This window comes from Bipolaris sorokiniana (assembly GCF_000338995.1).
Source record: "Bipolaris sorokiniana ND90Pr unplaced genomic scaffold COCSAscaffold_1, whole genome shotgun sequence".
Classification (NCBI taxonomy): domain Eukaryota; kingdom Fungi; phylum Ascomycota; class Dothideomycetes; order Pleosporales; family Pleosporaceae; genus Bipolaris; species Bipolaris sorokiniana.
Window position 1 is genome coordinate 129,902 of NW_006911895.1, and position 21,958 is coordinate 151,859.

The 21,958-nt window shown below is 51.6% G+C and overlaps 9 protein-coding genes across 9 annotated transcripts in view; 6 read left to right on the forward strand and 3 right to left on the reverse strand.

Moving 5' to 3' along the window:
* Nucleotides 1-4,106, forward strand: part of COCSADRAFT_130258 (uncharacterized protein) — a 9,050-nt gene extending 4,944 nt beyond the window's left edge. Inside the window, exons 6-10 of the mRNA XM_007696266.1 lie at nt 943-1,120; nt 1,185-2,370; nt 2,420-2,764; nt 2,814-3,591; nt 3,655-4,106. Coding sequence (XP_007694456.1) covers nt 943-1,120; nt 1,185-2,370; nt 2,420-2,764; nt 2,814-3,591; nt 3,655-3,800 — 2,633 coding nt within the window. The 3' untranslated portion in view covers nt 3,801-4,106. The remainder of the gene's footprint in view (nt 1-942; nt 1,121-1,184; nt 2,371-2,419; nt 2,765-2,813; nt 3,592-3,654) is intronic.
* Nucleotides 4,107-4,294: 188 nt separating this feature from the next.
* COCSADRAFT_340707 (uncharacterized protein) lies at nt 4,295-4,651 on the reverse strand (the record flags this gene model as incomplete). Its single annotated transcript, XM_007696267.1, has 1 exon — nt 4,295-4,651. A coding segment is annotated over one exon (357 nt), but the record flags the coding sequence as incomplete, so codon positions are not given.
* A 144-nt stretch (nt 4,652-4,795) lies between these two features.
* On the reverse strand, nt 4,796-6,317 carry COCSADRAFT_340708 (uncharacterized protein; the record flags this gene model as incomplete). Its single annotated transcript, XM_007696268.1, has 4 exons — nt 4,796-5,499; nt 5,563-6,106; nt 6,171-6,199; nt 6,273-6,317. The coding sequence occupies 4 exons, from the start codon at nt 6,315-6,317 to the stop codon at nt 5,197-5,199; spliced, it is 921 nt and encodes a 306-aa protein (XP_007694458.1). The 3' UTR covers nt 4,796-5,196.
* A 1,201-nt stretch (nt 6,318-7,518) lies between these two features.
* COCSADRAFT_77110 (uncharacterized protein) lies at nt 7,519-8,136 on the forward strand (the record flags this gene model as incomplete). The annotated part of the gene is made up of 1 exon (XM_007696269.1): nt 7,519-8,136. One exon carries the CDS (start codon nt 7,519-7,521, stop codon nt 8,134-8,136), a length of 618 nt encoding a protein of 205 aa, XP_007694459.1.
* Nucleotides 8,137-8,499: 363 nt separating this feature from the next.
* COCSADRAFT_166012 (uncharacterized protein) lies at nt 8,500-11,087 on the forward strand (the record flags this gene model as incomplete). The annotated part of the gene is made up of 5 exons (XM_007696270.1): nt 8,500-8,538; nt 8,798-8,802; nt 9,202-9,925; nt 9,980-10,462; nt 10,527-11,087. The coding sequence occupies 5 exons, from the start codon at nt 8,500-8,502 to the stop codon at nt 11,085-11,087; spliced, it is 1,812 nt and encodes a 603-aa protein (XP_007694460.1).
* Nucleotides 11,088-12,241: 1,154 nt separating this feature from the next.
* COCSADRAFT_186022 (uncharacterized protein) lies at nt 12,242-14,268 on the forward strand. Its single transcript, XM_007696271.1, has 2 exons — nt 12,242-13,783; nt 13,895-14,268. The coding sequence occupies exons 1-2, from the start codon at nt 12,318-12,320 to the stop codon at nt 13,905-13,907; spliced, it is 1,479 nt and encodes a 492-aa protein (XP_007694461.1). The 5' UTR covers nt 12,242-12,317; the 3' UTR covers nt 13,908-14,268.
* Nucleotides 14,269-15,269: 1,001 nt separating this feature from the next.
* COCSADRAFT_21283 (uncharacterized protein) lies at nt 15,270-16,615 on the forward strand (the record flags this gene model as incomplete). The annotated part of the gene is made up of 2 exons (XM_007695859.1): nt 15,270-15,754; nt 15,820-16,615. 2 exons carry the CDS (start codon nt 15,270-15,272, stop codon nt 16,613-16,615), a joined length of 1,281 nt encoding a protein of 426 aa, XP_007694049.1.
* Nucleotides 16,616-16,888: 273 nt separating this feature from the next.
* Nucleotides 16,889-18,510, forward strand: COCSADRAFT_205083 (uncharacterized protein). Its single transcript, XM_007696272.1, has 2 exons — nt 16,889-17,128; nt 17,183-18,510. Exons 1-2 carry the CDS (start codon nt 17,095-17,097, stop codon nt 18,178-18,180), a joined length of 1,032 nt encoding a protein of 343 aa, XP_007694462.1. The 5' UTR covers nt 16,889-17,094; the 3' UTR covers nt 18,181-18,510.
* Nucleotides 18,441-21,122, reverse strand: COCSADRAFT_205091 (uncharacterized protein). Its single transcript, XM_007696273.1, has 2 exons — nt 20,484-21,122; nt 18,441-20,423 (listed from the first exon to the last, which is right to left on the reverse strand). The coding sequence occupies exons 1-2, from the start codon at nt 20,932-20,934 to the stop codon at nt 18,841-18,843; spliced, it is 2,034 nt and encodes a 677-aa protein (XP_007694463.1). The 5' UTR covers nt 20,935-21,122; the 3' UTR covers nt 18,441-18,840.
* Nucleotides 21,123-21,958: the final 836 nt, after the last annotated feature.

Here is a 21,958-nt window from a genome sequence, read left to right on the forward strand (position 1 = left end):
GTCTGCCATTCGTCGCACGTCAATGATATGTGTGGAAATCCACGTCGGTCAAGCTCTAGAATCCACTGAACAAGAGACTGCTCTTCAATAAGTGATAGCTTGCGCCTAGTAGACGCAATCTCTGACCGTGGCTGGACACCGCGGAGACGCGTCTGGAGTGTTGATTTTGGCACGTCATACGCTTTCGCAAGAGAGTAGATAGAACTTTTTGGATTATTATGATAGGATGCGATAGCAAGGCTTAGTCTGCCTTCACGAGAAGTCTGTATAGAGCGTTGTTGTCGCGGCATTGTGGTGGTGGTGTAGAGCGTCGCGTCAATTTTGGTGGGGCGGCCAGCTTACTGATACGGCCAGCTTACTGATAGAACACGTTAGGCACAAAGTCACGTTTCGACGTGTGATTGGCGGGTGCGGATGGTGGCGGCGACTAAGGATGCTGCAGGTGAATGCAGGCATTGGCTAGCTGGATCCGATACAGGGCTGAGGATTCCCTACATAGCACACACACACACACATGCGCATCCAAAGCCACCCCCATGTGGGATGTACGGGCGCGTGACGGTTCATGTGTATGTATAGGTACTACTAGCAACCCTCCATCTCGGCTGTCACATCGGTGAGGGTGTGGCAGCGGCGGCGGAGGGTCAAGGGGAACCAATCGAAGGCCCACATGGCCGTGCTTGGCCGCCTCACAGTTCGCGGTGACGACAACGCACCCACTTCCAAATCCCCCCGAGCAACCTCATCCATGCCGTGTTCCAGATGCCGCAGCCCACATCACATGGTCGCCTGCAACTTCTCCGCTCGCCTACTTGCATTTGCTGCACTATTAGCCCGCTTGCTGCCCTAGCCTCCACAACAACCCGCCCACCGTGGACGCTCTTCCCTCCCCATACCGTGACGGTGCGCCCGACCAGGCCTTTGAGCTTCAAGACCTCGCAGCCCCTACCCGACCCCTCCAGCCCCGGTCGCACCACGACACTAAGAGAGAGCGAAAGCGACGCCAGAAGCTCGAGCAGCTTCGCGAGGCCGACGATATGAAGTTTTCACACAGCCTGCAGTTTAATGCAGTGCCCGACTGGAGCAACCATTACATTGCATACAGCAACCTCAAGAAGCAGTACGTTCCAGCCTGCAACACCGGCATGCCGCGAACAACCGGGCTGACGGGCGCTTGCCTATAGGATATACAGCCTCGAGACCCAGATCAACCAGAGAAATGCACACGTCGACGCCGAGTCGTCACCCCTGCTGAACGGGGACTCCGCCGACCCCGACAAGGTCTTTACCAATGCCCTCGACGTCGAACTCGAGCGTGTCACGTCCTTTTACAAGCTCAAGGAAAATGAAATTTACGAAGAAATGAGTGCCCTGCTCGAGGACGAGGAATCGTTTGAACACCACCAGGCCGAGTACAACGAGGAAAACGAAAACGCCCCGCCGGGCAAGAAGATGCGCAGTGGCAGTATTTTCAAGTCCATTGGATTCCAGCGCCCGCGCGCAATGAGTGGCACAAGCGGTCACTCGACAGACCACGCCCCCGACGACGACTCGGACGAAGACATGGATGAGACATCGCGGCTGCGTAAGAAGAGCCCGGATGGCCAGCGCCGACGTCGGCGGACCAACGAGGAGGACATGGCGGCCTCGCACGCTTCCTCAAGACGGTTGAACAGCGTCGCGTTCGAAGACTACCACGACATGGCCTTTTCCGCACTGTACGACGAGGGTGTGTCATTGAAGAAGCGCACTGTCAGTGTATACGTTCTACTATGCGAGCTGCGATCCTTTATCCAGCTCAACAAGACGGGGTTTGAAAAGGTTCTGAAAAAGTACGACAAGATCTTGGACCGAAAGCTCAAAAAGACCTACCTGACCAAATACGTCTACCCCGCCTATCCCTTCCAGCAAAGCACCATGGACGAGCTGTCACGCAATCTCGAGCGCATAGAAGCAGCATATGCCAAGATTGGTACAAAGGGCGACATAGCAGAGGCCAAGCGCGAGCTAAGACTACATCTCCGAGAGCACGTTGTTTGGGAGCGAAATACAGTATGGAGGGAAATGATTGGCATTGAGCGCAAGGCGCAGGCAGCCAACATTGGCATCACGCAGACCTTGCTGGGCCGCGAAACCACTGGCGGCAGAGTGCGGCGGCAGGGCGACGACGACGAATCAGACATGAAGGAGGTGGACACGCCAATTGGAAGATACAGATGTCCCCAATGGCTCATCAGCAAGCCTTTCTGGATGCTTCTTACTTGCATTGCCATTTTTGTGGTGCTGCTAGTAGTGCCAATCATGGAAAAGCCTGAGCAGCAGAATTGCCTGGCCATGGTTATCTTTGTTAGTTTGCTCTGGGCGACGGAGGTATGTTGAACCGAGTCTGGACAAGTCGAGCTCACGCTAACGAGAATAGGCGATTCCTTTGTTTGTCACATCGCTTCTAGTGCCATTTCTGGCTGTCACCCTCAACGTCGTTCGAAGCGATGTCGAGCCCCATCGCCGACTCGACTCCAAGCAGGCTGCTTCATATGTGTTTTCTGCCATGTGGACGCCAGTCATTATGCTGCTGCTTGGTGGTTTCACTATCGCTGCTGCGCTTTCCAAGTACAACATTGCTAAGATGATGGCCACTCTTGTGCTTAGCAAGGCAGGTACCAAGCCAAGAACGGTTTTGCTGGTCAACATGTTTGTTGCTATGTTTGCCAGTATGTGGATTAGTAATGTAGCAGCGCCTGTACTGTGCTTCTCCATTATCCAGGTATGTTCCTCAACTGGGATTTTGATCATGCTAAGCTAACATTCATCAGCCCATTCTGCGCAATCTGCCCGCTGACTCTGACATGACTAAAGCACTGTTAATGGGAATTGCACTCTCATCCAACATTGGTGGAGCTGCATCTCCCATTGCCTCACCACAGAACCTGATTGCGCTTCAGAACATGCAGCCCGAACCCTCCTGGGGAGTCTGGTTCTTCGTAGCCCTTCCCGTATGCATCATCTCCATTTTGCTCATCTGGGTGCTTCTCCTTGTCACCTTCCAGCCCGGAAAAGGTACCAGCATTGTGCCTATCCGCCCGCTCAAGGACAAGTTTACTGGTGTACAGTACTTCATCAGCATCGTTACTATTGTAACGATTGCGCTCTGGTGCGTGAGCCACCAGCTGGAATTTGTCTTTGGCGATATGGGCGTCGTAGCCATCATCCCCATTGTACTCTTCTTCGGCACGGGAATCCTTACCAAGGAAGACTTTAACAATTTTCTATGGACCATTATCATCCTTGCCGCGGGAGGTCTGTCGCTTGGTAAAGCGGTCAACTCGTCTGGTCTCCTACACACGATTGCCGAGTCCATCACCGCTGGTGTCGAGGGCATGAGTCTGTACGGTGTCCTTGTTGTTTTCTGCGCTTTGATCCTGGTTGTAGCGACGTTCATCAGTCATACCGTCGCGGCGCTTATCGTCTTGCCGCTGGTGCAGCAGGTGGGACAGCAGATGGCGGAGCCGCACCCGAACTTGCTTGTCATGGGCGCTGTGCTGATGGCGAGTGGAGCTATGGGACTGCCTACTAGCGGGTTCCCAAATATGAGTAAGTTGAGATTTTTTTTTTCGCCTTGAAGGTTTTGAGTAGAATACTGACTGAGTTGAATAGCTGCCATTATGATGGAAGACCAGCGGACGGGCCAACGGTATCTCGCCGTCAAGCATTTTTTGACTCGTGGTGTGCCTGCTTCCATTATGACTTTTGTCGTGATTATCACAGTGGGCTATGGCCTTATGCTTGCCGTGGGATTTTAAAAAGAACGGGCTATCGACACGGTTCCCCGTTTTTTTTCTCTCTTTTTTTTTGCCTTGTCCCTGGAAGAGATACGTTGTTTTGCAGAGCATCTTGAGCGCGTGGCGTTTACCCATTTTCGCTTGGCCAATGCATCTTTTTCTCTTTTTCTCAGATATTGGAGGATATATTCGCGCTGCTTGTATTCTTCTGGAAGAAAAAAAAAGAGGGTGGGTGGAGGTGGCTGTTCTGGCTGGAGCTATGGTTAGATGAGAACTTACAAAGTGAAATGAGTTGGATGATTTATACACACACACACACACACACCCAAAAAAACATGTTTAGTTTTGAAGAAAAAAGAGAAAAATTTAGAACAAACTTCTCATGTGCGTTAAGCAGTTTCTTATATTGGGTTTACTATATAAAATTCAAAGTTAGAAATGAATCGTGAATAAATAACCTTAGGCCAAAGAAATACTCTAACAAGAATATACTACTAACTAGTCCTAATACTTGTTTACTTCCTCTCAACCTTGACAACCTTGAGAACCTTGAACTCGCCACCCGTCGAAAGCTCCACCTCCACCTCCTCCTCCTCCTCCTCCTCCTCCTCCTCTTCACCCCCCTTCTTGCTCTTAGTCCTCATAGACTTGACCTTCATCTTCAAGGCATTACTGACGCGCTTGCTGCTCTTCTTGAGCACAATGACGGGATTGCGGGCGTCTTTTTTGGCTTGTTTGGCTGCGGCGATGTCGGTCATGGTGGTGAGATGGGTGGAGGGCAGGAAGGCATCGAAGGTGTTTGTGGAGATTGCGCGGGAGGAGCCTTGGGTGTTTGTGATTGTGATGGAGGGGACCGAGGGGGACATGTTGGAAGGTTGGGGTTTGGTGCGAGGGTGGGAGGGAGATGTGGCGTAGGTTAGTAGTTGTAGATTAGTAGTTGTAGGTTGAGTATGTATAAGTTGAGTTAGTAGATGGGTTAGTAAGTTGTGTAAGTTGGCTGGGTAGGTTGATGAATATGAGAGTGAAGAAGAAAATAAGATTGATTTATATATACGTTTTGATGAGTACTGTGTGTTAATGATGTATCAAGTATCGTGTATTAGCAGCGACTGTTGTACTTGTATGGTGAGATATATTGTGTAAGGGTTGGGTGTGAGATGGTCGTGAAAGCATTGTAAATTCATCATGTCTGCAGTGTATTTTGGTGTTGTTGGTAGGATGATAGCCTGTATAGCAGTTTTGATGGGTGAATCCAGACCATAGGATGGTGCTTTACAAAGATGTGAGCATTTCCTACTGGGCGGAATGAATTGATGGGGAAAAGACATCGCATATGATAATGTCCTAGCATGAATGTCAAAAAAAATGAGATGCCGAGTGAAATAGGCTTTTTGACATGCCACACCATTGGGATATCTCACGCTCCCCTCGACCACTCATTTTCCACAGAGGGCTGCCGGTCGCGTCCAATCTGCGCTGGAAAAACATGGTCAGTGTGACGAATACCATCTTCAATCGCACGTCCAGGAGTCTGCTCATCATCTTCTTCAGCCTCTTCCTCGATGCGATCCGAGTAGCGATTGTAGCCAGGAACATAGTCAATAGCACGTCGGGAGTCAGCATCACCGCCTTCGTCGCCAGCAAGGACGCGAGAAAGGCGGTCTGGAACAATTTTGTGAAGCCACGAGTCCTTTTGGGTAGGTATGGCGATTATGGCAAACTGCAGGGCAGTGTCAGCACATGCAGCCCCTCATGGGAAAAACTCTCGTTTGGTGCCACGAACCTGCCAGAGAAAGACCATACCCACAACCGTCATGAGTAAGCCGGCAATCTTTTGCTCCTCAGCTTTCCACGCAACCAGGCATCCGCTGGCTCTACCATGGTACGTGGCTTCGCATGCACGCGAATCATGGGTGCGGTCTGGAAAGGGCCAAGCCATGTCACGTGAGTTTACCAGGCCGCAGCAACTAAAGGCATCCTGGATCTGTCGAATGGCGGTTGCATCCTTGTGCTTGAACAGCGTCTGCCAGCGCTCTCGCAGACCGCAGTTTAGGCTGGAGGCAGGAGCGACGTGGGTGCCTGACAGGGTGATGATGACAGTTGAGTAGATGAAGATGAGCGTGTTGGCGATGATGACCAGCGGAGGCCGCTGAATGTCACCACGGCCCAGTCGCTGGCGGCGCTCGCGGCGACGGGTCAGGTCATAGCCCAGTTCGAGAAGCAGGCCAGAGACAATGGGAAGCGCCGTGGTGAAGCCGGTCAGCGTCTCTGCGATGGGAACGGAACGGGCGTTCGCGCGGGAGGCAGCGTAACTGAGAGTGTTAGCGCTAGTAAGTGGGCTAGCATGGCTGGCTAGCTGGCGAGGGATTGAGAGTGCAAAGCGATACATACCCAGCAAGCGCAGCCGCAATAACGAGATACTGCGGGACAGATGGTTAGCAGGGTGCAAATAACACGTGGGTGGGGTTTTAGTGACAGTCTGGGCCGGCTTACTACGACACTTAGGCATGTGACGATTTGCTTCTTGGTGTATGTCATGCTGGAGCGGGTGGGTTGGTTCGGGCTGCTAGTGCGGATATGACGAGAGAGACGGGTGGCTGGGATATTTTAAGTGTACGTGAGAGATGTTAGGAGGGAGGGGAGAGGGAGGGGGGAGAGAGAGGAAGAGGCACATGTCACGGCACAGACAGAGGGGGGGAGGGCGGCTATAGGCAAACGGCGGTTGAGGCCTATGGTTGCACAAGACCAGGGCGGCCCCTCATCTTCCCATTCGGCAAAGAGCATGATGCAACAGCTTTGTCGTATCAGCCTGGTTGGTCGATGTCAAGATGATGTTGATAGTCTAGAATGTGTGGTGTGGTGTATGCGTATATGCAGCAGGCCAGGCACCTCACGTCCGCGGACGGGGCTGGCTGGGCTGGCCACGACATAACACGAGAGGCCACGCAGACACAGACACGGTCGACGGTTACTGCCCGATGACGCAGCAATGGAGCTGCAGCATGAGGGCGACTAGAGCACTCTAAACGCAGGACGGCGTGGGCGACGGCGGCGTATCACCCTCGGCCAGGTGGTGAGAGCAAGTGAATGGTGGTGTGTGGAAACAGCGGGGTGCACATGAGGCGACGGCGTGTGATTGGCTAGCGGACGGCTAGTGGGCGGTTGGCCGTGCCTGTGTCTTCTCGATCTCTCGATGCCAAACTTTTGCTCTGCGACGTCATGCCATGTTGCCCATCGCACACACCATCCAGTGGGGCCTTTTGTGTACATCTCCCGAACCTCTCCAGCATTCCCCAGTCCCAGATTCGACCGTTTGCTTCCCCTCAAACTGCCGGCGAGCTGCACCCTCGTCCCACTGGCTAGAAGCAATCTGACGGACTGGACTGACGGACTGACGGACTGGCGGGCTGGCAGACGGCACTCTGCTCCCACATGCACACTCGCGCAGCTGCTCCTACCTGCACCCGTGCAAATGGTCGTCATCCAGCCTGTCCGTATTCATGGATGCCCGTGGTCAGTGCTCGTTTTGCAGTCTGCAAGCCCTGGCCTGCCTGATTTATCCCCACCTAGTGTTATTATGTGTGCGTGTGTGTGATGCCAGCCTTCAAATGCCAGCCGAGCCCCTTTGCTGCTTTGCTTTACTTTGCTTTGTTTTCGACTAATTCACTCCCCCCCTAGTCTGACCCGACTTGACTTCAGCTCGGCACTCACAACTGCCCGCTGGTGACACCTGCTCGTCATGCTTCTCTTCTCCGCCCCGCCATGCGACTCTCTGCTGCCTCGCGGCCCAGCAAAGCAAACGGTCTCTAAGCGACTCGCCCTCCCTTTTTGGTCCACCACACCTGCCTCTATTCCTCTCTTGCCGCGCACCCCCAAAAAGAAAGCCTCGCGCCCACCACCACCACAAGGGAGAGGGAAACAATCCGCCCTCCAGACTAAACCCACCCAAATGTCCCACCATGCAGACTCGTCGCGCTCCTCGACTTTTGCACCCACCTTGGGTAGCATTCCAGAAGTCTTCGAGTACGACCCTCTAGACGCTCGGCACCGCCCAGCCTCGCTCAATGACGTCCCAGAGACCCCTGACGCATTCTTGCCAGAGGCCTCAATCGCAAGCCCACCCGCTCTCACCCGCGCCACTTCATGGCCTGCAATCATCCAGGCCCCTTCCCGAAGAGTTGCTTCCTCGCTTGCTGTTTCAAAGGCCCTCCGCAGGATTCTCGAGGCTGATCGAGCCCGAAGAAGGCGCATCATGAAAGCCTACCTAAAGGCTATTGTTTTTCTCAAGTACCTCTGGCATGCCAATGAACGCTACGGACATGTCATGGCCACCACCGGCATGTACATGCAACGGTGACAGGAGTCAGCAAAAGTCGGTTTCACAGGCGTTATCAGGCAGGAGTTTCACGGGCATGGACGCAAAACTATGCGACTCCATCACGATTGTACACGATTGAACGGTGTAATGAATAGCAGCTGCAAACGGCGCATGGATATGGGCATTTGGCTGCTTGAAGCTCAGAGTGCCATAGGTTGCGGCTACGCAGTGTATGGAAAAGGGCGCCTTCTTATTTTTTCTTCTCTAATACCCATGTTGTGAATCTATTCCCTACTCTTACTGTAGTGCACTATTCAACTTTTGCACCATTACCAATATCGTCAAACTCAGGATGTATATTACACACCCCAACTCTGCATCCTATCCACCAATACAATCAGCATGCGCTTCGCAGTTGGACAGGATCCAGCGAATTTAAATGTGCGTTTAGAGAGGAAACTAGAAATTTGCTTAGTATACAAATTATCGCAAATAGCCGACTAAGAATCGCCCAGCATTCCTGCAGTATTTCAATTACCCTATTCCCCATTGGCTGCCGGCTATAACCAGTGGTAATCGCGCGAGTCATGCGACGCCTGCTTTCATCCCACCCTTTGTAACACCCCACACATTACCATCTCAAGTTTCATCGCGTATAGTTTGGTTTATGGGCACAAAGATAAACTCAAAAAATCTCTAGCTATTGTATATTACCATATTTTTCACTTTCTTGCTCTCAGATTGGAGCAAGAAGGATTCTTAATGAACCGTTTCACAGTTAGTCCCGCGACCCGAATCTTATACAGCCGAGGATCAGCTTGCCGCCCAGAGGGGTAGGTCGGCATGATAGACGACGGCTCCCAGAATTCATGCAACTCTCCATGCTCCCAGATATCCACTCATGATGCGGGTGTTTGTGCAAACTCCATGGCGCTCCTGTTCCAATCTTCTCCTTTCAAAACGTCTTTACCAGACACGGCGAAGATGTTTCGCTTCAGCCAATGGCCCAAGTATCAAGGACATAACAGTTATTGACCATCACTACGAGTAATGACGCCCGCTTCGCTCCTAGTGTCGCCCTGACCACTACTAACAAGTCCAAAGTGCAATCGTCGTCGGAGCAGGAGGAGCAGGTCTCCGCGCAGCCCTTGGTCTCACCGAAGCTGGCCTCAAAACCGCATGTGTATCCAAGCTATTCCCCACCCGCTCCCACACCGTCGCCGCCCAAGGCGGCATCAACGCCGCCCTTGCAAACATGCACAGGGACGACTGGCGATGGCACATGTTCGATACCGTCAAAGGCTCCGATTGGCTCGGTGACCAAGACGCAATACACTACATGACACGCGAAGCCGTTCCTGCAGTCGTCGAACTGGAAAACTACGGTATGCCTTTTAGCCGGACAGAGCAAGGTACTATTTATCAACGGCCCTTGGGTGGTCAGACCCTCAACTATGGAAAAGGTGGACAGGCGTATCGGACTGCTTGTGCGGCCGACCGCACGGGGCATGCTATGCTTCATACGCTTTATGGACAGAGTTTGAAAATGGGGGTGCAGTTTTTTATTGAGTGGTTTGCGCTTGATCTGATGATGGTGGAGGGGAAATGTGTGGGTATCACGGCTATGAATATGGAGGATGGGACGTGTCATAGGATGTTTGCTAAGAATACAGTGTTAGCTACTGGAGGCTACGGGCGAGCATACTTTAGCGCCACGAGCGCTCACACAAGTACTGGAGATGGTAGTGCAATGGCTGCCAGAGCCGGCCTACCACTCCAGGACATGGAGTTTGTCCAGTTTCACCCGACTGGTATCTATGGTGCAGGTGTACGTATGGTTGATTTGGCATCACTGATCCGAAACACTGAAACCGTTTTGTAGGTATTAATCACAGAAGGCGCCCGTGGTGAAGGCGGCTATCTTCTCAACTCTGAAGGCGAGGCATTCATGCAAAACTATGCCCCCATCTCAAGGAACCTCGCATCCCGCGATGTGGTCAGCCGAAGTATGAATCTGGAAATTCTCAAAGGCCGTGGGTGTGGACCCAAAAAAGATCACATTGACTTGCAGCTCATGCACCTTCCAAAATACATTATTGAGGAGCGCTTGCCAGGCATAGCGGAAACAGCGGCAATATTTGCTGGCATAGACGTAACTAGACAATGCATCCCGGTGCTGCCAACAGTTCACTACTGTATGGGTGGGATACCAACAAACTACCACGGTCAAGTTTTGGATGTAGACCGCCAGAGTGCCAAAGAACGTACTGTGGATGGCTTGTATGCAGCAGGTGAAGCGGCTTGCGTCAGTGTCCACGGTGCAAACCGATTGGGTGCCAACTCTCTCCTCGACATTGTTGTTTTTGTATGTACACCCCGGAGACGGAGTTTCCATACTCACCGTACTCTTTATTAATCTATCGATACAGGGCCGAGCAGCTGCACTCCACATCTCGTCACACCACTCCCCCGCAGCGCCGCACGAATCAACCCCGGATACCATTGGCCTCGACGCTATCCACGAACTAACTTCTTTCCTCACCCATTCCAACGGGTCGACCCCCACTTCCGTCTTGAGAAGCAAAATGCAATCTACTATGCAATCCACCACGGCCGTCTTCCGCACTCACGATACTCTTGCTGAGGGCCACGCTCAACTCCACTCGCTAGAGAATCAATTTGCTGCAGATCTTCATGTGACTGATAAATCGCTGATTTGGAACTCTGACCTCATCGAGACGCTAGAGCTGCGCAACCTACTCACAAACGCTACGCAGACGAGTACAGCAGCGTTGAAGCGGACAGAGAGCCGAGGTGCACATGCACGAGAGGACTTCAAAGAGAGAGACGATGCACAGTGGATGAAGCATAGTCTTACGTGGCAGCGTAGTGTTGGTGAGGAGGTCGAGTTTGGAACAAGGGAGGTGGTCATGAAAACCTTGGACGAGAACGAAGTAGCGAGTGTGCCACCTAGAAAGCGATACTATTAGCTATGGGCGCATTAGCCTTTTCTTTTCACTGAGATATACACAGCTATACTAGATATAGAGCAAACAGTTAGTAGCATCCGCCCCAACACAATGCCCAGTCTGTGTACGCGTCCGCAAAACAAACATAATTCACCTTGCAGTTTATGACTAAGCGAGGGCTACACAATGCATTCGCCAAGAGGGAGGAAAAATAAATAATTGCTGCGCTTTTCAGCGCCCAAGAGAAAAGCAAGGAACACAGCATTAGAGAGTTGCCAAGGCGAAGAGAGGAGCTGAACGCATTTTCCTTATCAGGCTAATGATCGATCACTTGCATGATAAAGGCATGCGTATTCAAGTCCAATATGGAGAGAAAAGAAACTCAAGATTGGTAAGCTGGGACATAACAAGAGGGGAGAGGTACATACGTTCTCTATATCAGAATCCTGATCGGCCGACTGCATGATGCGTATGTGCAAGCCTGACGCGAAGAGAAAAGGTGTCCGAGATCGAGAAGATCTACATCACGTTGCTTGTCACCTAATGAGCCACCGATAATCTCAGAGTCATGATTGATTACTGGGTACTTGTATGAGCCATCAGGAGTATCGTCTTGATTTATCGATATCCCATGTCAGCATAGTTCTTACAACGTCGCTACTAACGTATGGTAAGGTGGTACCTTTTCAATTCACTTCCATGAGCATTTCGCTAGAAATGTGCGCTTTCTCAATACTATTCATGGGCTGGAATATGATGAATATCACACCGTAAAAAGAATGCCAGGGGTGAAAAAGCGAGTCAAACATTTCACGTCTGTTGATCAGAGGCCGCCAATCGATGAATTGCATAATGCACGCAAGTCTGCTGCGAGAAGAAGGAAAGATCAGCAATGGTGAGCCAAGAAGAAAACTAAAAGGAAATGCCTAGTTCAGCTGGCAGCAGGAAAGTGGCTTGAGGTGCGACTCACTTTCATGATTGTCTTAGTATCGCAAAATGCAAGTTGTACGCAAGGCATGCGTCATGCAATTGTACAACTCAACATTCGAGGGGGCACGGACATGCGGGCATGAGGTATGTGGAATTTGCAGTAACCTTGAGGTTGGCCTGTTTGGTCTGTTACTTTTACTATAAAGTCAATCCCTCACGACACGGTGTGGCTTCCACCACAATCAGACATTTTGTGCTCTTTCTTGAAACCAAACTTTCTATCACGTTACTCAACAGCAACAACAACATCGTCTTTGCAAGATGTCTGAACAACCCCTCTCAATGGAGCAACTCGAAACCAAAGCCTTTGAAGAAGTGGTAAATCTTCTTACTAAGTTACCCACGCCCGACGAAACCGCTTACGACATTGAAAAAAACACCGTCAGAATTTTCAACGACAGCGAATTTAGCACCAACTATCATGACATTGACATTGAAGAATCTTTGAGCGACGTTCGCCACAAGATGTACAATAATCTTCATAGCCAGGCCAATTGGATTTTGTGGAACCTGCCATTGGGTACAGTCATGACTTTGACGGAACACAACAACACTCTCGAGAAAGGCCAGTCAGTGTTTGATCTCAATAATTCCGGACGATGCATTGACTTGGTCGGTACCGGGAAGACGGAAGCAGTGGACCTTGGAAAGATGGGTATGGAGGATTGCATCAAGGGGTTCTTCTGGCGGAAGGTGGATTTGAGGATGGGGGCATTTGAGCTTTGGGACTACAAGATGCAGGACACCAAAAAAAACGAAATGGGAGCCCGTCAAATCATATTCCTGGGAGAGTGGGCGCCAGACACTGTCCACGCGTTGTGGAACTGGAACATGACTGATAGAGTCAGTTCTGCGCGCTGGAACTCCCTTGTTGACCGACAAACCGTTACTCTTTTCGAACATATAGATGGTGGGGGAAGTCGGTACGAAAACATCAAGGGATGGGGCAAGCACAAGGAAGAGAGGGATTTCCACAACCTCGACTTTGGAGACAAGGTCAGTTCGTTCAGATGGCACTCCATCACCCCTATCAAGGAAGAGGTTAAGCCCATCATCATCCTGCCGGATCATTCCCGCAGCACCATAGTGACCGGCGACAAGAGCGGGACAAACGACGGTGCTCAAATACTACCAAGCAAAGTCACCATCATGCAATCCAAAACCCGCGAAGTCACCGTCGAGACCAGCGACACGACCGCCGGATCCGTCAGCGCCGAGCTGAAAACCACAACGAAAGCCGGCGTCGAAGGCGTCGCAACCATGGAAGTCGAATGGACCCTGGCCGTCCAACACAGCTGGTCTCACACTGCAACCACCAACACCAAAACCGCCAAAACCGACGCCATCAGCATCGAAGAGGGCTTCAACGTCTCCCCCCACTGCACCTACACCGCCAGACTCGAGGTCCGCGTCGGCAAACTCGAAAATAAACTGTACAAGACCACCGCCACCCGCTGGTACAAACAGCCTGTGGTGGGCTCCACCAAGGACGGCCATCTCTACAAGCGCGACGAACCCGTGTATGTAAATGTGTCCGGCAGTCTGCATTTCACCACACACCTCGATTACCACGAGAAGGAGATTCCAAAATCGATAGTGAACCAGGCGATTGATCAGGGCCAGAAGGTGGGCAATGGGGTAGTGGATAAGGGGCAGGAAAAAGCTGGGGAGTTGAAGGGTAAGGGGCAGAAAATGTTCGGGAAGTTGACGGATACTGGAATTCCAGGGTAAGTTTCGTTTAATTCTACAGCTTTTTTTTGTTTTTTCTTTCTTCTTTTCGGATACTAGCAAAGGGGACATGAGTATAATCAGCTTACTAACCAACAATATGTGATTAGAATGATTTTTTAAGTACTCGGCACGACACCCTCCCCCTTCCTCCCTCAAGCTACAATCATATGTAGCTTCGCATCTCCTCTCCCTATAACTATTTTACTAGGTTTCCTGGATATTACTTGTTTCGAAAAAAGTTTTACTTAGGCTACTACTGTTCTAGGATAGGTGATGCCCTATCTCTATAAAGGTAAGAAGGAGGCGGAGTAAGGGGGCAGAGCTATAAAGGGAACTACAAGTACTATTCTATTTAACTTAGCTGCGATATGGTGTAGGACCTTTAGCAACACAATTCTATTAGCACTCTATAGATTTTCTACAAGGGGCAAGCCTATCACAGCTACGAAGATAACCTAATCGAGCTAGAGAACCACTAAACACTAACTGTCCTTGACATGTTGAACGCGTGTAGATAGTTTTGAGCCGTGAGTTCTTACTATAGAGGGGACGAGGTACCTTATCCTTTTTCCTTCACGATGCTAATAGCCAAGGGGCAGAAGGGCGCTGAATGAACTCGTGAGCCGTACATGAATTGAAATGATGCGCTACTCTAGCATCAGTTATTCCATTGTATTATGTTCGAGCAACCTGTACGACACAAGAAGAAGAAGAAGAAGAAGTAGTCTATCACGCCATTGTATTGAAATGCGCGTATGCAAATGCCCGAAACAGAAAAGAGACATCATTCCTCACCTTCAGAAACCTAAATCTTGTACATAACACACCAATGTAGTTTGGAGACGTCAAACCCCAAAGATCCAAACTCTAAGTACACTTGGTCAGCATAGCGGGGTTCCAACCATCATAACCCGACCCAAGCCGCTCAACCAACCCCAACCCCGCTTTCGGTGGTACTACCATTCAGCATCGAGACGAAAATCCTTCGGGCTTACATTACCTTATCGCCTCATTCTGTAGCATTGGTATAAGCGCATATACACGTGTTAGTGCCAGGCTCGCTCGAACATATGGGGGTCTTCATACCAATCGGCTGGGGTTCCGCACTAGCACGGTTCTTCTACCTGCCACGCTTTAGTACACACCCCACGTCCCGGATATGGGAGCGGGGTCGTGATGTGCGTAATAGACAGGCGGATTGAGATAAGGGTACTTGTTTGGAGAAGGGGGGGAGGGGGGGGGCACATATCTCGAAGACGTGCTTGATCTGTTGCTTTATCATTTCCCCAACACTATTTTTCCCGAGTGGTAGTAGATAGATTTTACGTATAGTCGATTGTTTGTATAAGGGCAATCATGTTTCGACAGCATCTCAGCGGAAAGGGATTACAATGCGTATACGGCAGACGAAACCTCGCTCATGGCTTTGGTAGATCTGGGATCCGGCTCAGCTCTACGACTACGCTTCCACGGACAAGAGAGATGGCGAGACATGCGCCGGCTCAGCAACGAGCACAATACCCGCTTTCGGTGATGCCGACGCACATGTTACTCCGGTCTCTATTCATTGCGACTATATCATCGAACAGGTTCTTATTGATACCGTCGCTAAACCTCTTATCTTTCCTATCGAAACCAAATCAGAATTTCTTGTTCAATTTGGATCGAAATCCGTTTTTGAAGGCAGTTTTGAAGAGGACCTTGTATAACCAGTTTTGTGCGGGAGAAACAGAGCAAGAGACACAAGCTTGTGTCAAGCAACTCAAGGATCTGGGGTTCAAAGGAGTCATCTTGACGTATGCGAAGGAAATGGTATTTGATCACAAAGCAGGCTCTACCAAGGATCATAGTTTGGAAAAAGGTGTTGATGGAAAGGCTGTGGTGCATGATGCGGATATTGAGGCGTGGAGAGAAGGGACGCTGCGGACGTTGGATTTGATTTCCAAAGGCGATATTTTGGCATTGAAGTCAGTGAACCGCTTGTTGAAGAGATGAGACGTAAAAGAGAAAATCAAGACTAACGTCTGAGTAGGACAACAGGCGGCGGCCCAGCCGTATCCGCTGCATTCAGCCAAGGCAAACTCCCACCCCAGCAAATGCTCTCGGCCCTCGACGAGCTAGCTACAAAATGCAAGCAACGCGGCATCCAAATCATAATCGACGCCGAGTCCCAGCACTGGCAGCACGGAATCGCCCGCACCACCTTGGAGTTAATGCGGAAATTCAACCGCGGAGGCAAAGCAGTCATATACAACACTTACCAAGCCTATCTCAAAGAAACACCCGCTGTAGTCCAGCAACACATGGCCGAAGCCGAGAAAGACGGGTTTACCCTGGGCCTAAAGCTTGTGCGTGGCGCATACATTCTCTCTGATAACCGCGCCTTGATCCACGATACGAAGGAAGATACAGACAACGCGTATAATACTATAGCGCAGGGCGCTCTCCGCCAGCGACTCGGTCCTTTTGGAGGCAAGTCTCGCCCCTTTCCGTCGGTGAATCTGCTCCTCGCGTCACATAACCGCGAATCCGTGATGGCGGCTAGCGCACTGCATCGCCAGAGGCTGGAAGCTGGGCTGTCCACTGTGCCGGTTGCGTATGGGCAGCTACACGGCATGTCGGATGAGGTTAGTTTCTCGCTGCTTGCAGAAAAGGATAAGGGTGGCGTGTCGCCGGAGGTGTTCAAATGCACTACCTGGGGTAGCATGGGCGAGTGTGTGGGGTATTTGCTTCGGCGGGCAGTGGAGAATCGCGATGCGGTGCTTAGGACGAAGGATGAGTTTGCGGCGCTGAGGAAGGAGGCTAGGAGGAGGTTTCTGTGGGTGTAAATGTAATGTGTGAATTCCACGAGTTGTGCTGAGAGGCCTCGACCCATTCGTAGTCATAAAATTGGCTAGAAGAAGATTAGTGTGCATGCATCAATAGTCTATCTCTAGGTGTTAGTCGTTGACATTAAGATCGTTTGTGGGACATGCAGTTGATCAAGACGCTCATGCAAAGTACAAGGGCGTGAATCTAAAGTTCTGTAGTGGCTAGCTCACCCCTCACCATTTGATCGAATTAGGAAAATGTATTCCCTTCCGAGATAGCGCTAGCTGCAACATCGTCATAAAAGACATGCAGGACAAGCAATTGAAGTTCAACAGCGGCAACGTCAACTTATCAAAGACGAATGACGAATTAACCCCTCCCCCGCTTTCTTTTCCTGGAAAGATCGAGGTGCTCTAGGTCAGCGAAAGAACAGGATCAGACACCCTACCCACCCACCAATCTCCAAACCCAGACTCTCACGACAACAAAAGGCATCATGACCCAAAACAGACTCTGCATCCTAGGCTGCGGTAAACGCCTTTGATCTCCCATCCCTCTCAAATCAGCGTACTAACCACTACCAGGCAACCTCGGCACCCCCATCCTCACAGGCCTCCTCAACTCACCCAACCCCACTCAATTCACCCACTACACAGCCTGTATTTCCTCTGCTGCATCCGAATCCCGCCTCAACACTCTCTTCGCCGCACACATAGCAACGGGGAAACTATCCATAGCCCGCTCAACCCCCTCCATCGCCGACGCAATCCAACACTCAAGCGTAATCCTCCTCGCTGTCGACCCCTCCCAAGTAACCTCCCTCCTCCTCGCTGTCGACCCCTCCCAAGTAACCTCCCTCCTCCTCAGCTCCCCCTCCATAGCCTCTGCCTTCCACCTTCCACCCCCCAACGACAGCACTGAAAAAGGGAAGCTGGTAATAAGCGTAATAGCCGGTCTCTCCACGACTTCTCTCTCTTCTCTCCTCTCTCCAACCCCATCCCCTTCCCAGTCCACAAATGCAAGCATACCCACCCCCGAACATGAACTCCACATCCTCCGCGCCCTCCCCACCATCCACGCCCAAATCTCCCACTCCCACACCGCCATCCAACTGCCCCCTAGCCCCTCCGATCCCCCTTTCCCACCCACCCACCTCGAAACTGCCACATCCCTCTTCTCAGCAATCGGCACCACTACCCTCGTCCACGAACACCACATGGCCGCCACAACAGCCGTAAGCGGCTCCACGCCGGCTTTCTGGGCTGTAATTGTGGATGCAATGGTGGATGCGGCGGTTGCAGTGGGGTTACCGCGGGGAATGGCACAGGAGCAGGTGTATAGGAGTATGGCGGGGAGTGCGGCAATGTTTTTGGCGGGGTGGAAGACTGGCGAGGTGAGAGATATGGGGACGAGTCCCGAGGGGTGTACGATTGGGGGGATCATGGTGTTGGAGGAGATGGGGGTGAGGGGCGCGGTGGGGAGGGCGGTGAGGGAGAGTGTTACGATTGCTAGGGAGATGGGGAGGGAACAGGATCGGGGGCAAGGAGGGGGGAGACATGTTAATGATACAAGGAGGGTGTGAGAACATGTACTGTATTGTTAATGAATTATAGTAGACAGATGGGGAAAAAACATCACAGGAAGAAGACAACAACAACAACAACAAAAATACGCATCATCAGCATCTGATTCAACTACCACTATCTACTCACTAGATGTAGCGCTGCACGTCATCAACCGCCGTAGCGTAAACGTACACTGCACCAAGGGTATTGTGGCGTGCGAGCCAACTTGAAACTCCTTTCCTGCCTGCAATCCGTTTGACCATGCTAAATGCACCCTTTGCTGCAAATCGAGGATATTTCCCACCTGTTGCTCAACCGAGCAAGCTTCCCAGTGATAATTGTTAACGCCAAGATTGGTAACATGTAACAAAAGAGATGATAAAAAAAGAAACGCCAACAAGTAAACCAATTAGGTAAACTAGAGAGCTAAATAGCTGCAAAATCAAACATGTGTTGTACACCCTTTTGTGCCGTCCCAAAACTAGGAAAACGTACACTGTCGAGTGGTTTAGACGTGGTTAAAGAAAATATACACGGGCGTGTAGAGAGACTGTGGATGTGTTGATGTGGATGTGAAGGGTAAAAGTAAATCAGTAGGGGGGTTGGTGTTACCTTGCCCTTTCTTCGTTAAGCCTTCTCTTTTTGGCTTTTCAGTACTCGTAGACAATATGTCATATTCATAGGATACCAGCCCACATGCCAGGGCCTTGCGGGCGATATGCCTGTGCGGCCTCTGTGCTGCAGCATGATCTTTTCTTGCCAAAGTCCTTCTGGACCGGGAGACGCGAGCAACCAGGCGCGGTGTTCTTAGGGGACTGCAGCCCCTTCGGTTCACTGCGCGAGGTAAAGGCGAATGGCTGTACAACCGATCGGTCGGGAAGGACAGTCTTGTGGCGAAGATCAAATGCAGAGCGGGTCGTGTGGAGGAGGTGTCGCACGTTTTGCTGGAGATCAACAGATGACCTTCCGCGCTTACGGCTAGCAGGAGCAACAACGGCAGGGCTCGCAACCTTGGCAGGCGAAGAATCCGAATCATCAATGTGGAAGCTATCCAGATCGGGAGAGGACAAGGCCTCGCTCGGGGCGTACTCGTATTGCTCCTTGCACTTGGACAACGTCGGGTACGGCAGTTTTGCGCTGCGGCAGGTCGCCAGTCGGGCCAAATTGGCTTGACTTTGGTTTGGCGCCCAGCCGGCGGATGAAACTGACGAGATTGACGAGGCACGTGAGGAGCGTGAGTTATCCGAGATCATGGACTCTGGAGATGATGATAGGGAACCGTTGGAAGCAGCCAAGGAAGGTCGTCGGCTCGGGAAGTGGTAGGCTTCCAGACCGTTCTTGATGCTCGGGTTGAACTGATCCACGCAAGAGCGCGCCAATGAGGAGCACTGCGCCTGTTGCATTGCTGTGCACATGGACGGACGTCGCAGTCCAAAAGACATGGCACCCGCGACAGGGGTGTTGTTGGCGATTGGCTGCGGTGTCAGTGAAGGCGTGGGCAGAGGACCCAAGCGAGCCATGGATGGCAGGGATGGTGTGCGAACAAGGTCTGGCTTTGGCTCCAAGAAGCGAGGCACCTGGTAAAGAGACGGTGTTGGCGTGCTTTCTTGCGATCCACATCTGTCAAGAGATGGCTGGCGGTAGGGCGACGCGTTCAGCTGTGTCCTCAATGGCGGGCGAACAGGAGCGTTGGAAGCCTTAGGGGTCACCTCAATGATATCCAGCTCAGGTGTCAACATGGGAATAACATCTTTCCAGTGGTTGGGAATGGAAGCTCCGGGTGAAGGAGGGGGAAGGGTAGGAGTATATCGCAAAACGACCTCTTGCCACTTCTCCCATATCGAGTCCACAATGTGGAGTTTCCAGTTCACAGCCTCGAGGAAAGCCATTTCGTTGGTGTTGATCTCACAAACCTTGAGGCCAGAGATCTTGCTCCACGCGCGAGCCGAGTAGTTGCGGTCCTGCAGGTACTTTGATGCGAGGATGAGCGCAGCAAGGAACATGCGACGACCACACTGGAGGGCGCGAAGAGAAGCATCTTCAGGCTGTGACATGGTGAAGTCATGCTTGGGCAAGTGGGGCTTGATGAGAATCAAGTAGTACAGAGCAACCTGGAGCGTAGAGTAGCTGGTGCGCGATCGGCGGAGAGTCTCCTGGATAAACATGCGAAGAGGAAGTACCCCGCGTCCAGAAGCATTCTCACAGCGGCTCTTGGGCTCAGACAGCTGCCAGATGACCTCTACCATTTGAGTAGCGGAATCTTGAAGGAGGGAAAAATCAGCGGGGTGGTCTTTGGGCCATGGATAAAGTGGGTACTAACCGACGAGGCAATCGACGAAGTTGACCTTGCGATCAGATTGCCGGACGAGCTGGGGTGGAGGTCTTTGGTTGACGTTCGCCGATGATCGACGTGGATTCTGTCGCTGCTCCAGTGGGGCCAGGAACTCTGCACGCAGAGAAGGGAGCCTCTCTGGCATAGAGTCGCGACATACTGCATGTTGATACTGAGGGAAAGTGCTTACTCTGCTAAGTTGTTGAAAGGCAGACAGGCTGGTGGGGTCAACAGTAGATGTCTGTGCGGCCTGGCTGCGACTCCATTCTTCAGAGTCCCAATTGGAATGGGTTGATCTGGAACTTGCGCTGGATGTTTGTGATGCAGCGTCTGAGAATACTGATGAGGTGGAAGAGGATGCCGAAGAAGAGAGGGGGGCGGCATATGGGTGTGTTTCGGGCAAGAAGCCGTAGTTTGAACGGGGGATATCGAGACTCATGTTTAAGAAAGTGTGTGTGTGTGTGTGTTTAGACAGGACTGGGACCTGATAAAGAGAAAGGACAATAAAGGAAGGAGTGGAGAGGTGTGGCTATGCTTTGTCACTACGTCTTCGAGTGCTGACCGTTAGGTAGACCTGAAGAGGTGGCGAAGAGCGTGATGAGGTGGTCGTGGGGTGACCGAGGACTTAACCGATGGGACAAACCGTAAGAGGGCGACCCTGTGTCTTCTGACGTATGTTCTTGAGATCTTGATCCGGATCGCTTAGCACTCGGTGATCACGGGTGGAGTGACTGTACGAGTGGTGTGATTGCGGTCTGGAGAGCTCGAGGAGCGTGGAACGTAAGAGGATCGAGGGGTGGTTGACGAGATCGCAAATGGTAGGAAGATTCGAACAGTGTCAAGTGGTCGAAAAAAGCTGCCAGATGCGTTACCAGAGAAAAAGACTCCAGTCACTGTCAACTGCAGAATCACCGAAACAAGACCGTTGTAGGAGACTGTCCGCGAAGCACTCGGATGTTGCAGCTATTGCACAGCGGGGTGGGCGCCGTGGGACGAGCTGAAAGCCTGAGGGGATGCGGGGGGAGTCTAGCAAGCGAAGCCTCCGATGAAGGCCTTGTTTCCGAAAGTAATGGTGAATTCTGAGTGACGAGTGACTGAAGCAGTGTAGGCCGAATAGCACATTGTGGTACTGGAACGCGATGGGTGAAGTGTTCGAGAATGGTGACTACCGTGCAGCGGTAACACCAAACTGGAGCGACTTGGCGCGCGCTGGCAGTGGGATGGTGGGGAACGAGAAGGTCGAAGAGATTGTGTGTGGTTGGTTGGTTGTGTGGTGAGTGTGTGGTGTATTACTATTGGATGGTGGTGTACATGTAAACTGGTGGGAGGAGGTGGGAGGAGCTGAGGTTCTGACGTGTGAGGAAGTGGCGGTCGGAGAGTCGGTAAAGGTGGGAAGGCGCGAACAGCAACGGTGGCAGGGAAGCGGTATCGCGACGCAGGTACGGGACAGATGGAGAGAGGAA

Bases quoted from the DNA above. Each gene is read 5' to 3' on its own strand.
- COCSADRAFT_186022 (XM_007696271.1), top strand. From the start codon at position 12,318: ATGTCTGAACAACCCCTCTCAATGGAGCAACTCGAAACCAAAGCCTTT.
- COCSADRAFT_205083 (XM_007696272.1), top strand. From the start codon at position 17,095: ATGACCCAAAACAGACTCTGCATCCTAGGCTGCG. The intron at 17,129-17,182 runs GTAAACGCCTTT...AACCACTACCAG, and splicing joins ACTCTGCATCCTAGGCTGCG to GCAACCTCGGCACCCCCATC.
- COCSADRAFT_205091 (XM_007696273.1), bottom strand. From the start codon at position 20,934: ATGAGTCTCGATATCCCCCGTTCAAACTACGGCTTCTTGCCCGAAACA. The intron at 20,424-20,483 runs GTTAGTACCCAC...CCCTCCTTCAAG, and splicing joins CTTCGTCGATTGCCTCGTCG to ATTCCGCTACTCAAATGGTA.